This window comes from Panthera leo, chromosome A2 (assembly GCF_018350215.1).
Source record: "Panthera leo isolate Ple1 chromosome A2, P.leo_Ple1_pat1.1, whole genome shotgun sequence".
NCBI lineage: Eukaryota > Metazoa > Chordata > Mammalia > Carnivora > Felidae > Panthera > Panthera leo.
This window is the reverse complement of record NC_056680.1, coordinates 21,092,985-21,106,700: the sequence shown is the minus strand read 5'-3', so window position 1 is coordinate 21,106,700 and position 13,716 is coordinate 21,092,985. Positions and strand designations below refer to the sequence as shown.

The window sequence follows — 13,716 nt, the reverse complement described above, 5'->3', positions numbered from 1 at the left end:
TTACATTTAGGTCTTTCATCCATTTGGAGTTTATTTTTCTCGTGGTATAAGAAAGTGGTCCAAGTTCATTTTTCTGCATGTCGCTGTCCAGTTTTCCCAGCACCATTTGCTGAAGAGACTGTCTTTATTCCATTGGATATTCTTTCCTGCTTTGTCAAAGATTTAGTTGGCCATATGTTTGTGGGTCCATTTCTGGGTTCTCTTGTAGCAGGATTCTCACGCAGAGAGTCATGACACTGAGGCTTTTCTTTCCAGGAAGCAACTTTATTCCTGTTGGCACTGCTCAGTTGGGTTCGTACCCAAAGAACTGAGCCCTGAATGCCACGTGGCATACTTTTTTATATATTTTTTACTTCTTTGCCTCCCATATACGGTAACACACAAACATGTAGTCTGATTAAGTGGTCTCATGTTACAAGGTCATGAGGGATGTTGTCATATAGGCCGTATAGTCAGGTTGCCTTGAGATTTTTTTTCTTAGGGTGGGGACCCTACCACCTTCCCCACTTTGATGCTCGGACCCCTCTATTTTGGGTCAAAGAACATCATCTTGATTTAGAGGTTTATATTTTTATAACATCATTATATGAGTGGCCATCCTTTTTTTTTTTTTTTTTTTTTTTTTAATTATGGCCTCAGTGAGACTGGAGGCAGACCAGGGGACCCAAGCAAGGTAGGAGGATTAAGCAACCTCCCAGAATTAGGAGGATAATTTTTATGAGACTTTGGAATCCCCTGAAAGTTGAAAACCATCTTCCAAATAACTCCCTGGGGTTTTAACTGTTACAGGTCTGGACAGGGACATGAGCAGTCTTTTTTATTTGACTTGTGATCTCTTCTATGACTTTTTTTCTTGTTATCTATCTGTAGGCAGCAGTTGCTTAGGTTAAACTTTTTACAAACTTTTCCCTCAGAAATAAGTAGGTAATCTAAGGCCAAGCGATTTTGATAGATAGCATGGCACATTTTGGTTTGTTGCTTGGCTAGTAAGGTAAGAGCTCTGGCAGTTTTATTGGTTACAATTTTTATAACTGCTTATAGTCTCATTATGTGGTTTATTTGCATGTAAATGGGAGTGTGGTAACCCTAAGACCCATCTTCTGGCCAGGTGGCAGGGCTATAATAATGGATTATACACTTGGGAGGCCATTTATCATCTTTTTAATTGCCAGTTTGTAAGGCACGCTTCTTCCTTTGAGTCTCCTGTCCCTATACATTTGAACTCTCAAATGTTTCTCTCTGTCAAGTGGAAACAGGAAGAAAGATGGATGAATAGTTTTCAGCACATATGACCCTGACCAGACTGAGGGAAGTACTATATAGGCTGTCTTTCCACATATCTAGTATAGTCCACCTGGGGCCTGCCATTTGATGGCTGCATTGATATTGTCTCAGACCTCTCAGAGGTGAGAGAAGTTAAACAAGGGGTGGGGATCTGATGTGGCTCAAGGTGATCTGGGGTCCCCCACCATTGGGTTTTCTGGGCAGTTGAGTTATAAAATCTTTGGCTTAGGCATGTTAAGTTTTTAACAGAGACAATGATGAACTTTTTCCCCACTACGCAAGATAGTTTTTCCCAGTAATTGAGCTTTTGAGAGCCAAACCCTGGTAGTAGGACTGGGGTATGTTGTTTTACTATAAAGTTGTGGGAATCTAATTTTTTAGTCTCTTATGGCCATTGTTTCCCCATGTTGGTACCAATGAAGTATCCTATCCACAAAAGGAAGGTGAGTGTTAACAGAAACCTCTCGCATTTCCAGCTGGCTGGGGTGGCCTTGGACAATCCTATGGCAAAGAGTAGAGCACGAATCACAATAATAGTGAGAAACAAGGCATGACAGTGCATCACAGTACGGAAACATAGAAAATAAGCACAGTCTTTTGTTTCATCAGACCATCGATTCCTCAAGCTTCTGCCGTGCCTACATTAGTCAGCTTCTGGAGTGACTAAAGCAGGGTTGTAGTCTCTTGGAGCCTCTGGAATTGCGGATTGCTTTTTTCATATGGTCAGCTTGCATAGCATTGGTGGATTAGGAATGCACTCCCAGTTTTGAGATGCTGGCTTCATTCTGCTTGTGGTGAATCCAAGGACCCACTTCAGCTACCTTTACTGCAGTAGGGGTGGACAAAACGACAGTGAACGAGCCCCTGCAGAGGGGTTTTAGGGGCTGGACATTCCACTCCTTTATCTATATTGCATCTGCTGGTTTAAAGGGGTGAGCATCTGTGGTCAGATTCACAGGTAATCGCTCCCTGACCCAGTGGTGTAAGGTGGTTAGGGTAAAGCCAAGGGCCTGCATCTGTTGTCTTAGAGTTAGATTGCCTGTCTCACTTAGATCCCCCCTTATGCCCTTGATAATGGGGGGAAGGCACCCAAAAAGGATTTTATAAAGGGAGAACCCCATCTACTTCTTTAGCCTCCCACTTGCAGCTGTAGTCTGCTTTTTGAAGTTTCCCTATCTCTCCCTGCCTAATGTTAACCCTTTCCCTATTTATTTCTCCCCCAGAATAGGGCCTGTACCTGCTGTTAGGAAACAGGGATGATGACCGTTCTAGCTTTTTTAAGCTGATAAGAGACAGTGTGGGGGTACAGCAGTTAGAGTCTACCCCAGGGTCGGTCAAGTAGCCCACAGTATGGTTCTACAGGAAGGCTGGCAGGCATGAGGTGGCATAATTATTAGCAGACACAAAGAGAAGAACGCAAAGTAAAGATTATACTGACCAACAAGGTGGCATCTTAAGATAATGTCTACAGTTTCCAAACCTGTCAAACAACCTAGGAGAGACTCTGACTTTGTAAACAACATATGTCAGGGAATCTCTCATGACCCAGGTGATGGAAGAGCAGGAGTAATAAGTAATCAATGGTGGCTCTATTTCCAAGAGTTTGGCCCTAATTTAATTAAAAAAATTTTTTTAAATCATATACCACTTGTGAGGTGTTATTTAGAGTTTTGCTGAGTATAAGCAGACAGTCTGATTTATTTTGAGGTATAAAACTTTTTTTTTTAATGTATATTTATTTCTGAGACAGAGAGAGACAGAGCATGAGTGGGGGAGGGGCAGAGGGAGGGAGACACAGAATCTGAAGCAGGCTCCAGGCTCTGAGCTGTCAGCACAGAGCCTGATGCCGGGCTCGAAGTCACAGGCTGCGAGATCATGACCTGAGCCGAAGCCGGATGCTCAACAGACTGAGCCACCCAGGCGCCCTGAGGTATAAAACTTTTTTAAGAGCCAGGAGTTCTGCTAGAGAAAGAGTCAAAGCAGCCATTTACCATTATTAATTTGCAAAATTTTAGGTAAGCCAAAAGTGGGTATTATTTTATAAAGCAAAACTTTTATTGCTTTTTATGCCTTTTTTGTCTTGCAGAAGAAGGCCTTTACTCAATTAGTGAAAGTATCAATCCATACCCACAGATGTTGGAATTCCTTTGACCTTGGCATATGAGTGAAACCTAATTGTTAGTCTTTCCTGGATAGCCTCCAGTTCCTTGATTGCCTGGGAGAGCAAGTTTGTGGTTGAAAGTATTGTTTTTAAGACATACTTCACAGGCTGATACTACTTTCAGAACTCTCTTTGAAAAATTTTTTTCCCAGTAAACATCCTTTGGGTCATTTGATAAGTTTTGCCTCTCCCTAAATGAAAGGCCTGATCCTGTGTTTTAATGATCTTTTATTTCTGTGAGCTTGGTAATAGTAATTGCTTTGCTCTGTTGTAACCAAGGGCTGGAGACGGTATCTAGGAGTCAGACCCCAGTTTATTTATTTATTTTTTTGGGAGTCTCCTTTAATAATTGATATAGCAGGCAAACTATTTTTCTGAACCCTGGTATCTACAGTCTACCATATCCAGTAATTTCCAACAACTCACATATTGTTTACCTGTCCTGGAGTTGGTAGCACCATAGTCTCTATTTTAGTTATAATGTCCCTTTCTAGCAAGGGAGTAAGACTCTCTGGCATTATCAGGAAAGAATGAGAAAAAAAATTAGGTTTCCCCACATACATCCCAGGGGCTGAGAGAAAAATTTAGTTAGCAGTTTTCCGGAGATACCTCTAATCGTCATGCTGTGTTTGGATAGTTGGCCTGGAGTGGAAAGGAGGTCAGAAAAGGTAGCTCTGGTGTTAAGAAGGAAATCAACCAGTTTTCTTTCTGTATTTACCTGAGTTACCCGAGGCTCTGGGTTTCTGATAGACAGTTTGTTTAGGGGAGCCACCATGAAGAGCCCCAGACTCCAGTTAGTCCCTCCCAGGGACATTGGTTATCTGAGCCCTCACAGATAGAGGTCCCCGAGGGCCTTCAGATCTCCAGTGATTGTCTCCACAGAAGGGGCATGGCTTATGGGGTTTTCATTTTGGTTGTCCCCTCTGAGGACATTCTCATCATTTTAGTGCTCTGAATGGCGATATAAATGGCACTTGGTGCCAGGACCTCGGGAAGTCTGATCTGACGTAGTACGGAAGGCCACAACTAAGGCCTCAGGTTTTTTTTTTTAAGCCTCCTTTTCTGTTTTTTGTTTTGTTTTGTGTTTTGTTTTGTTAATTTTGGTTGTAATATACTCAATTGGCAACTTGTAAGAGTTCCTCCAGGGTCCCTTCAAGGCCAACAGCCAATTTTTGCATTTTCTCTGAATATCTAGGGCTGATTGAGTGACAAATTTGTCCTTTCAAACCATCTCAGCCTTAGGGGTGTCAGGGGAGATAGCCATATATTTAATGAGAGCCTTCCTCAACCTCTCCAGGAATGCCATCGGGCTCTCATTTTGTGTTTGTAAAATAGTGGCTAATTTAGCATAATTTAAGGGCTAAATCTTAGATTTCCTTAGTTTTTTTTCCAAAAATCTGTGTCACTAAGAGTCTGATTTAACAAAAGCATTATATCTTTCCAGTTCAACTCAAAAACATACATAATGTTCTGAAAAGCCCTTATATACTTATCTGATCAGAAAATTTACCTAGATCTCCTTTTATCTGTCTTAAATCTTGTAATATAAAGGTTTTTTCTTCTGGCATTCTAGCTTTCTTGTAAGGCAAACATGCCTGTTACATTATGAGGAGGGCCTGGATAAGGTGAGTAGCAGCGAGCAGAATTGTGTGTGTATGTATATATATATATATATGTGTGTGTATAAATATATATATATGTATATATATATATGTGTATATATATATATACATATATATATAAATATATATATATTTAATAGATTGAGGACCCAAGGAGAAGGAGGTTGAGGTGAAAGAACTCCCTTCCTCCTTCTCTAGGTCTGTTTTAGATACAGGTAAGGGGCCCTTAATTACTTCCCCCACTGATTGCTGGACTTCAGAAAGGGTTGCCATTAAATTAGGATCCACCTGGGGCACCTGGGTGGCTCAGTCGGTTAAGCATCCGACTTCGGCTCAGGTCACGATCTCGAGGTCCGTGAGTTCGAGCCCCACGTCGGGCTCTGGGCTGATGGCTCAGAGCCTGGAGCCTGCTTTGGACTCTGTGTCTCCCTCTCTCTCTGCCCCTCCCCCGTTCATGCTCTGTCTCTCTCTCTCTCAAAAATAATAAAATAAACATTAAAAAAAATTAAAAAAAAAATTAGGATCCACCTTATATTGCTTACACATATCTCGATTTTTTTTCTTAAGGCCCCAAAACAACATAGGGGAATTCTCCCCATTTCCCTTCACATTTGCAAAACAAGTCCAATTGTAGGATAGTATTGTCATTGATATTTCCCTTTGGGGGCCAGGTTCCCTCTTCCAATTTGTATTGGGGCCAAACCTTTGTACAAAAGAAAACGAATCATAATGCATTCCAAAGGAGTAATGGCCTTGGTTGGGGAATTAACCATCTATAGGAAAAAGGAAGAAAGTTGTCCCTTATCTCAATTTCCTATAGCTGGCCAGGAGAAACCTCATCTCCTGTCCTGCATTTTGGCTGGATCTGCAGCTGGCAGCCAAAAGCCCTGCCAGTCTCAGGAGGTGCTGAGAATAGTCATTCTTACCCAGGCTTGACCCCACCTCCAAGAGCTGACCTGGTCTTTCCTGTTTTTTTCTTACCCCTCCATTTCCTGCCTGCAGGACCTTGGGGTATGGACTGTGACCAAGCAAGACTTTCCTGGTTGTTGTAGGATGCACTAATTTTATTTTGGCCCAACAGTAACTTCCATATTGATCATTGGCCACTGAGGGAGGGGGTTAAAGGGCCAAAGTCAAGGTCTATTCCCTTTTTTCAACAATGCTCACATAAATATGTTTCAGCCGTGTGAATATCCATTTTTAGCATACAGTGGGCTAAGTGTAGTAAAATGGCTCCCATGTACCTTAGTAAAAGCCCTTCATATATCACCCATCCCTCATACGGCAGAGGCATCCAGTCCTCTGCTGAACAGGAACAACAGAAATGTGGAGGATTTGGAGGCTGGCACCAAGGGTATTGCTATCATTTTCTCGGCCTTTGGGTCAAAAGAGGAGGAATTTAATCTTAACCCAATGTACTTTTAAAATCCATTTATTTTAACCTTAGTCCATCCTGACCACACATAAAATTTCTTTTTAAAGATTTTCCTTCATGAACTTTCTGCAATTTTTCTTTACATTTAGATTTTGTCCAAGCCATTTTTCTCCAAATAACCAGTCCCATTTAGAACAAAATTACTTTCTTTTACCTTCAACAAAAATATATTTCCATTTCTTGTATCTTTCTTTCATATCTCCTACTTTTCTAGATACAGTTGCTTGTCTTATTTTTATTAGTTTTAACTACATTTAGTAGAATTTTACCTCTTAGAAACCTTAGTCTCCAGTGAAAACTAAGTAGTAACCAATTGTGAACTTGATGTTATATCTGAATGTTTTTAGATGGCAAAATTATGAATCCATTAAGGATAAAGCATGTTTTCCCATAGATCCAAATGTCTAGAGTTTCTCTGCAACAAGTCAGAAGCACAAACCTACATCTAGTAATTAGTGCTTTAGCCTCTTATCTCTTTAGATATCCAATGAATTCAATCTCAATTTATCATGCAAGCCAAACTTTAACGTTTTAGGTTACCAAAGACTTTGAAAGCTATCTTAACAATTACCCGTGAAAGCTTTGAGACAGACAAAATTAACCATCATTTTAAGTCACCTTTTTGCTGACAAATTGCAACAGAGATAAAAGAGCTTACTTGACCTTTAGAAAACAGTTTTATATGTTTAATGCTGATAACTCTAAAGACATGTCTATTTTAAACCAAAAAACTTAAATCCATTTAAATACCAAATGTGTTCCATCTGTGTCCATTTAAAAGTTAATCAATTTGTTCCCCCTTGTCTATTTGTATCTGGGGCACCAGTGGGGAAATCTGAAGTGGGTGGTCTTCACTCCACAACCTCTAGGGTGGGAGGAGGAGCTGATGGTGCCTAAGGCATTGAGGAGCCAGTTATGCCGGCCACCCCCAAAGTGGCACAGAAAAGAAGGTGGGGGAGGGAAGGCAGAAGAGGAGAGGTGCCAGCAAAAGGCAGAGAAAGAGAATTCCCAGTTTTAACTCTTGTCAGCTCAGACAGAGGAGCAGACTCCAGGTTTGTTTTGTTTTGTTTTGTTTTGTTTTGTTTTGTTTTCCACCAGTGGAATTGGGCAGTCCGTGTCAGTCTGGAGAAGACAGGGAATTTCCCTGAAACAAAAGGAGTTTCGGCAGCTGCTTGGGAATATTCCTTAAAGTCCCTGTTCTGAGGTAGAATAACCAGAGACGGTTGGCTCTAATTATCATAGTCATTAACCCAGGAAATGAATGAGAGACAAGTCCCCACACACAGTCACATGGCGACTCCACAATCTGCTACCCAGTGCCTTAGAGTTGTGGAATTTGTGGAACTACTAGGGCAACTCTGGGAGGTGATCAGGCTCCCCTTCTGCCTCTTGGGGGCAGGTGTGCCAAAACGAACCCAGGTTCTTACCAGTCTGCCAGGTGGCACTGCCTGAGCTGGTGTCTGGGCCTCACGAGTTCCATTGGGGCACACGGGGTCCTCGCCCCGGCATGCTGGGAGGGCTAGTCTCCTGCAGATCAAGCGGTCTGCTGGCACCAGGCAAGGCTGCCTCTCCCGGCATTCCGAGGTCCATATCCCTGGTGGCAAAGGAGGAGGAAATGAACCATCTCTGAATCCCGGACAAGCCCCCAAGTAATGTAGCAGGATTCTCGCACAGAGTCGTGACACCAAGGCTTTTCTTTCCAGGAAGCAACTTTATTCCTGCCTGCACCACTCAGTTGGGTTCCCAAAGAACTGAGCCCCGAATGCCACATGCTGTAGCTTTTTATATATTTTTTGCTTCCTTGTCTCCCATATATGGTAACACACAAACATGTAGTCTGATTAAGTGGTCTCATGTTACAAGATTGTGAGGGATGTTGTCACATACGCATATAGCCAGGTTACCTTGAGGTTTTTTTCTTTCCTGAGGGAAAGGACCCTACCACACTCTATTCTGTCCCATTGATCTGAGTGTCTGTTTTTGTGCCAGTACCATACTGTGTCTTGATGATTACAGCTTTGTAATATAGCTTGAAGTCCGGGATTGTCATGCCTGCAGCTTTGGTTTTCTTTTTCAAGATTTGGCTTTGGCTATTTGGGGTCTTTTCTGGTTCCATACAAGTTTTAGGATTGTTTGTTCTAGCTCTGTGAAGATTGCTGGTGTTATTTTGATAGGGATTGCCCAGCCATTATTTCTTTAAGTAATTTTTCTGCTCCTTTCTCGCTCTTCTCCTTCTGATGGTCCCATTATACATGTGTTGGTGTGTTGAGTGAAGTCCCACTTTTCTCTGAAGTGATATTCACTTCATTTTCTTTTCTCCCTGTTCTTTGATTGTATAATCAAAGAATTATATATTGATCTATCAATCTATAATGTGAATTATATATTGATATTATATACTGATTATCAATTATATATTGATCTATCTCCAGCCCGCTTACTTTTCTTTCTGCCAGTTCAAATAAACTGTTGAGCCCCTCTTGAGTTTTTCATTTGTCATTATACTTTTCCATTCCAGAATTTCCACTTAGCTCTTCTTACAACTACTTTAATCATAGTTTTCTTTAGTTCTGTGAACATGTTTCTGATGATATCTTTGCTGGTTAACTCTACTATCTGGTTACTCTCCCAGGTAGTGCCTCTCTTGCCTTCTTTTTTCCCCCAGTGTATGTGTCTTATAACCGTCTATTGAAAACTGGACATTTCAGAAAGTATATTGTACAAGTCTGGGCACTGGCCTCCCCAGGGAGGAGAGTTGCTATTATTATTTGCTTCTTTAGTGATTGGCTGAATTTTTTAGTAAAGTCTATTTTATCCCTTCTTCATGTCTCCACAATGTAAATCTGATGTTGCCTCTCAGCTGGCAAGGCCTTGGTTGTATCCACAGCCACCTTGGGATGATGGTGGGTTTTGCAGAACTCTTTTGACTCTCCCTGTCCTTCTCTTAGCTGTTAAGGTTTTTTAGTTGCTAATTGATGGCTCTCCTGTTTCCAACAATGTCCTGGGGCACACATTGCTCCACAAACTGATCCAGTAAAATTTGGGATAGTTCCCAGGGTCAGTGTTTGAAATTAGTTTTGACCCCAGGGTGGGGGGTGGGGCGGGGGTGGGGGAGGGTTCCTCTCAGCTTCATAGTTGTCTCCATCAAAGTAGGCTGCCCACAGTTTAGCCTATACACCCAGTGACTCTACCAGTCTCCTCCTAGTTGCCATTCACCACTACTTCCAGTTTTTGAGAGCACTTGTAGGCTTGAGTTTTTCCACTCTGTTCTAAATGAGGTCAGTCCATTAAGGAAAAGTTTTGGTGCTGTTTTAGGTCTTGCTTCTCACCCCAGGAAAAATCTCGGAACACAGCTGGGAGCAAAGACAATAGCATACTTGTCTATGAGTGATACCCCTACTTTAGAAGCTCAGTGGCGGGGAGGGCTGGTCTTCTTGGCATGCTTCACCTGAGCATGGGATTTTCACTTTATGGTCTGGGGCAAAGGTGACTGGGGCCCCAGTATTTTCATTGGCCTTGCTCCCAAGGTACAGCCTCCATCCTACAAGTCTAACCTGGTATAAAAAGGAAATTCCCACATCTTGGCTGCACTCTCTCAAAATTTATCCTTAACCACAGATGTGGGGGGGCAGGATGAGATATGATGTCCTGCCCCTCCCAGGAAGATTGCCTTTGGACTAGGAGCTGATGGAAAGGGAACCCTGTGTTGTTGGCTACAGTTTGGTGTAGAGTTTTTGTCTCACTCAGCTGGGACTGGGGAGGGAGGCCTTTGATCTTAGCTTAGATACCACCCGCTCTCACTGTTCTTAATGGGTTTTGGTAGATTTTCTTGAGAAAAAAAAAAAAAGTGTCTTTATTTGCTGTATGCCCTCAGGACCGCTTCCAGAGACTTTAAATGGTTAGTTTAGAAAATAATTTTCACCAGTTTCAGTGAGGAGGGGGTCTTCAGAGCTCTTCAAGCCATCATGCCAGATGTGGAACCAATTGGGATTGTATTTGTTATGTCTCATCTAATCTGGGACAGTTAGGACATTTTTGAAGAGTATTGGCCATGTTTTATAAAATGACCCTCCATTTGGATTTGATGTGTTTCCTGTTAAATAGATTCAGATTCTGTATTTTTGGCAGGAATACCACAAAAGTGATATTGTGTCCTTCTCTGTGCACTGGATAGGAGGTGTGTGACATCTGTTTAACATATTGTTAGGTGTTATTTTAATTCCAGGCATATATTGAGTGTCACATTGTATGTATTTTTTTTTATTAGATTGAAATTTCTGTTTTAATTGGCTATTTGTATTAATTTGTAAATGCCTTTGCTGAATTATCTATGAGATTGATTTTGTTGTTTTACTAATTCTAATGTTCTAATATTATGTGTTTTACTGGTTCTAAGAGCTCTATTTTTTTTTTTTTAATAGGGAAACTCTATGCTGTTTAAAGTTTGATTTCTTGAGAGAGAGTGGGGGAGAGGGACAGAGAGAGAGGGAGAGAGAGAATTCCAAGCAGGCTCCACACTGTCAATGCAGAGCTCAACACAGGGCTCAATCCCACAAACTATGAGATCATGAGCTAAGGTGAAACCAAGAGTCAGATGCTTAACGGACTGAGCCACCTAGGCACCCCCAAGGGCTCTATATTATATTAATGGTATTAATTCTTTGGTATGTATGTTGCAAATTTTCCCCAGTGTATTGTTTGTTCTTTAACATCTCATGACAATTTTTTGACATCTTGAAGTTTCAAATGTTTTTTAAATGATAGCATTTTCCCATGTGGTTTCCACCTCTGGTATCATGCTTAAGAAGTCCTTCTTGGGACACCTGGGTGGCTTGGTCGGTTGGGCCGCTGACTTCAGCTCAGGTCACGATCTCAGTTTGTGAGTTCAAGGCCCGTGTTGGGCTCTGTGCTGACAGCTTGGAGCCTGGAGCCAGCTTCTGATTCTGTGTCTCCCTCTCTCTCCCCGTCCACCACTCACACTCTCTCTCTCAAAAATAAACATTAAAAAAAATTTTTTTTTAAAGAAAAGCCCTTCTCTTTTTTCTTGAAAAGCCTTTCTTCTAAAATTGCAAAAAATATTTTTTCTACTACATACTGATTTTCTTTTTGTTTCTCCACTAGGTACGTTTGCAGGAGCACATGGGTGAAAAATACACAACTTACAGTGTGAAAGCTCGCCAGTTGAAATTTTTTGAAGAAAATGTGAATTTTTGATAATTTATTCTAATCTGCCAGAACTAAAGACCTATTTTCAAAGGTTTTTGGCTTAAACAGAAACAAACCCATAATAATGGCTGGAGGCCATTCAACATCCTTATATCTTTTTTTTTAACTGGGGAAAAAATGGGATGGAACAGAGTAAAATGAAGCAATGTCACAAAACAAAGGAAAAAAATCTGTGGCTAATCTTACTCTTGATGAGGAAAATCTGTTATAAGACTTTTGTTTGGTTACTGTTTACTGAGCCTTAAACCACCAACTTTATATTTAGAATTTTATTTTTCTAAGGTACTAATTAGTTTGATACGTAAGGGCCATAAAATATTGGATTGGAAGTTTTATATTGCACTATAGTGATAAAAGTAATAGGATAAATAAGTGACATAATATGTCTAGTGATGCGAGTTGTCATTGTTAATAACCTTAGGTAGTAGTTGAAAAATTATTTTTTTAAGAAAATCAATTCATGATTCTGGGAGTAGATATAAAGAATATGTAGTATCTAGTAATTGAGCAGTTCCTTTTTTATATATTGATGGATGTTTAATAAACCTTTTATTTTCATTTAATATGAACCTCATTTAGGATATGCAAGAATTGAAACTAAAATAATTTGGCTTTGTAAATCCATGTTTCTGCTGGCTTTTTTTAGAGTAACTTTTCATCAGTGAAAACATTTCTAAAACACGAATTCCTTTTCCAGTTAAGCAATTTGTAAGTGAAGTCCAGCTCCTTTTAGTTATGTTGGACATACTTACCTCCTGAAGTTTGTCTTTTTGTCTGTCAAATTATTGGTTGTCTTCCCATGTTGTAAATGTATGACTGTATATCACATATTTTATTAGTTGTTTAATGAGGAGTAATTCCCATGTGGGAAATAAGTTGTTTTTATAAAATAAAAGTCTTGATTAGTAAATTTTCACTTTTGTATTCGAGGGACTTTAAAAATAAATGCTGTTCCGGAAACATTTTCACTTTTTATAATATAAAGTGTTATCTTACCTTCTTTGAAAATTACACACACATAAAATACTCTAATGAAATGTTCCCTTTCTAGCCACTTAACAGATTTTTAGTTTTTACTCTGTGTCAGGTGCTCTGGCAGGAGCTGGGGATATGGTGGTGAGGAAAACACTTACTCCCTGTCCTTAAGGTGCTCATAGCCTGGTTTCTGAGATCTCTTATTTTCACTTTGAAGGGTTTGTTAGAACTCAACAGTAAAACCGTCTCATCCCAGTCCCAGTCTGAGGCAAATCCTTGGCAAACTGTGGGTGGGTCTTTCTGAACTATTCACCGTTTCTTGCATGTTTTATGAATACATCTTTCTGGAGAAACATTAGTTTTAGTTAAGTTTTCTAATTTGTATAATGTACATATTTTCTTAGAATTAAAAAATTCTCCCCCATATGTTATTATTCCCATTCTGTATAGTTTTATTTTGTCTAAACATTCATTTTGGTTTTCATCCCAGTATCTTTTGGTTACTCTGTGGTTTTTGAGTGCTTAATCATTTTTTATCTTTCTTAAATATAAAACACCTTTAACAGTATGAATTTTCTTCTCATTATACCTTTGACCATATTTCAGACTTTGATATACTTTTGACAGTTTGTAAATAGTCAGTAATTGTGGTTTTCTCCTTAAGAAATATTCCTTAATTTCCATATACATATTTTCTCATTACCCCCAAAAAGCAGTCCTATGAAACCTTTGGTAAGCTGAAATGGTGAAAAACAGAGTATCTCCCACTCTCTGAAAGTTCTTCACACTTAAGACCTACAGTAGTACCTGTTTTTGTTGAAAGAAATCTGAAGAGGATTTTTGCTTTTATGAAAAAAGCCATTGCTGTAGTAACGTAAGACTTGCAGAAAAGTGAAGTGGCGTGAAACGACCTTTTGGAAAGTAGGGATACATGTATTTAGAAAGCCAAAAAAATTCGGGGCACCTGGGTGTCTCAGTCGGTTAAGTGTCCGACTCATGATCTCAGTCAGTAG

General features: G+C 40.2%; 1 protein-coding gene across 1 annotated transcript in view; it reads left to right on the top strand.

Moving 5' to 3' along the window:
• Window positions 1-12,692, top strand: part of NEK4 (NIMA related kinase 4) — a 47,053-nt gene extending 34,361 nt beyond the window's left edge. Inside the window, 1 exon segment of the mRNA XM_042929625.1 lies at window positions 11,624-12,692. Within this exon segment, the coding sequence (XP_042785559.1) occupies window positions 11,624-11,716 (93 nt within the window). The 3' untranslated portion in view covers window positions 11,717-12,692.
• The last annotated feature ends 1,024 nt before the right edge of the window (window positions 12,693-13,716 follow it).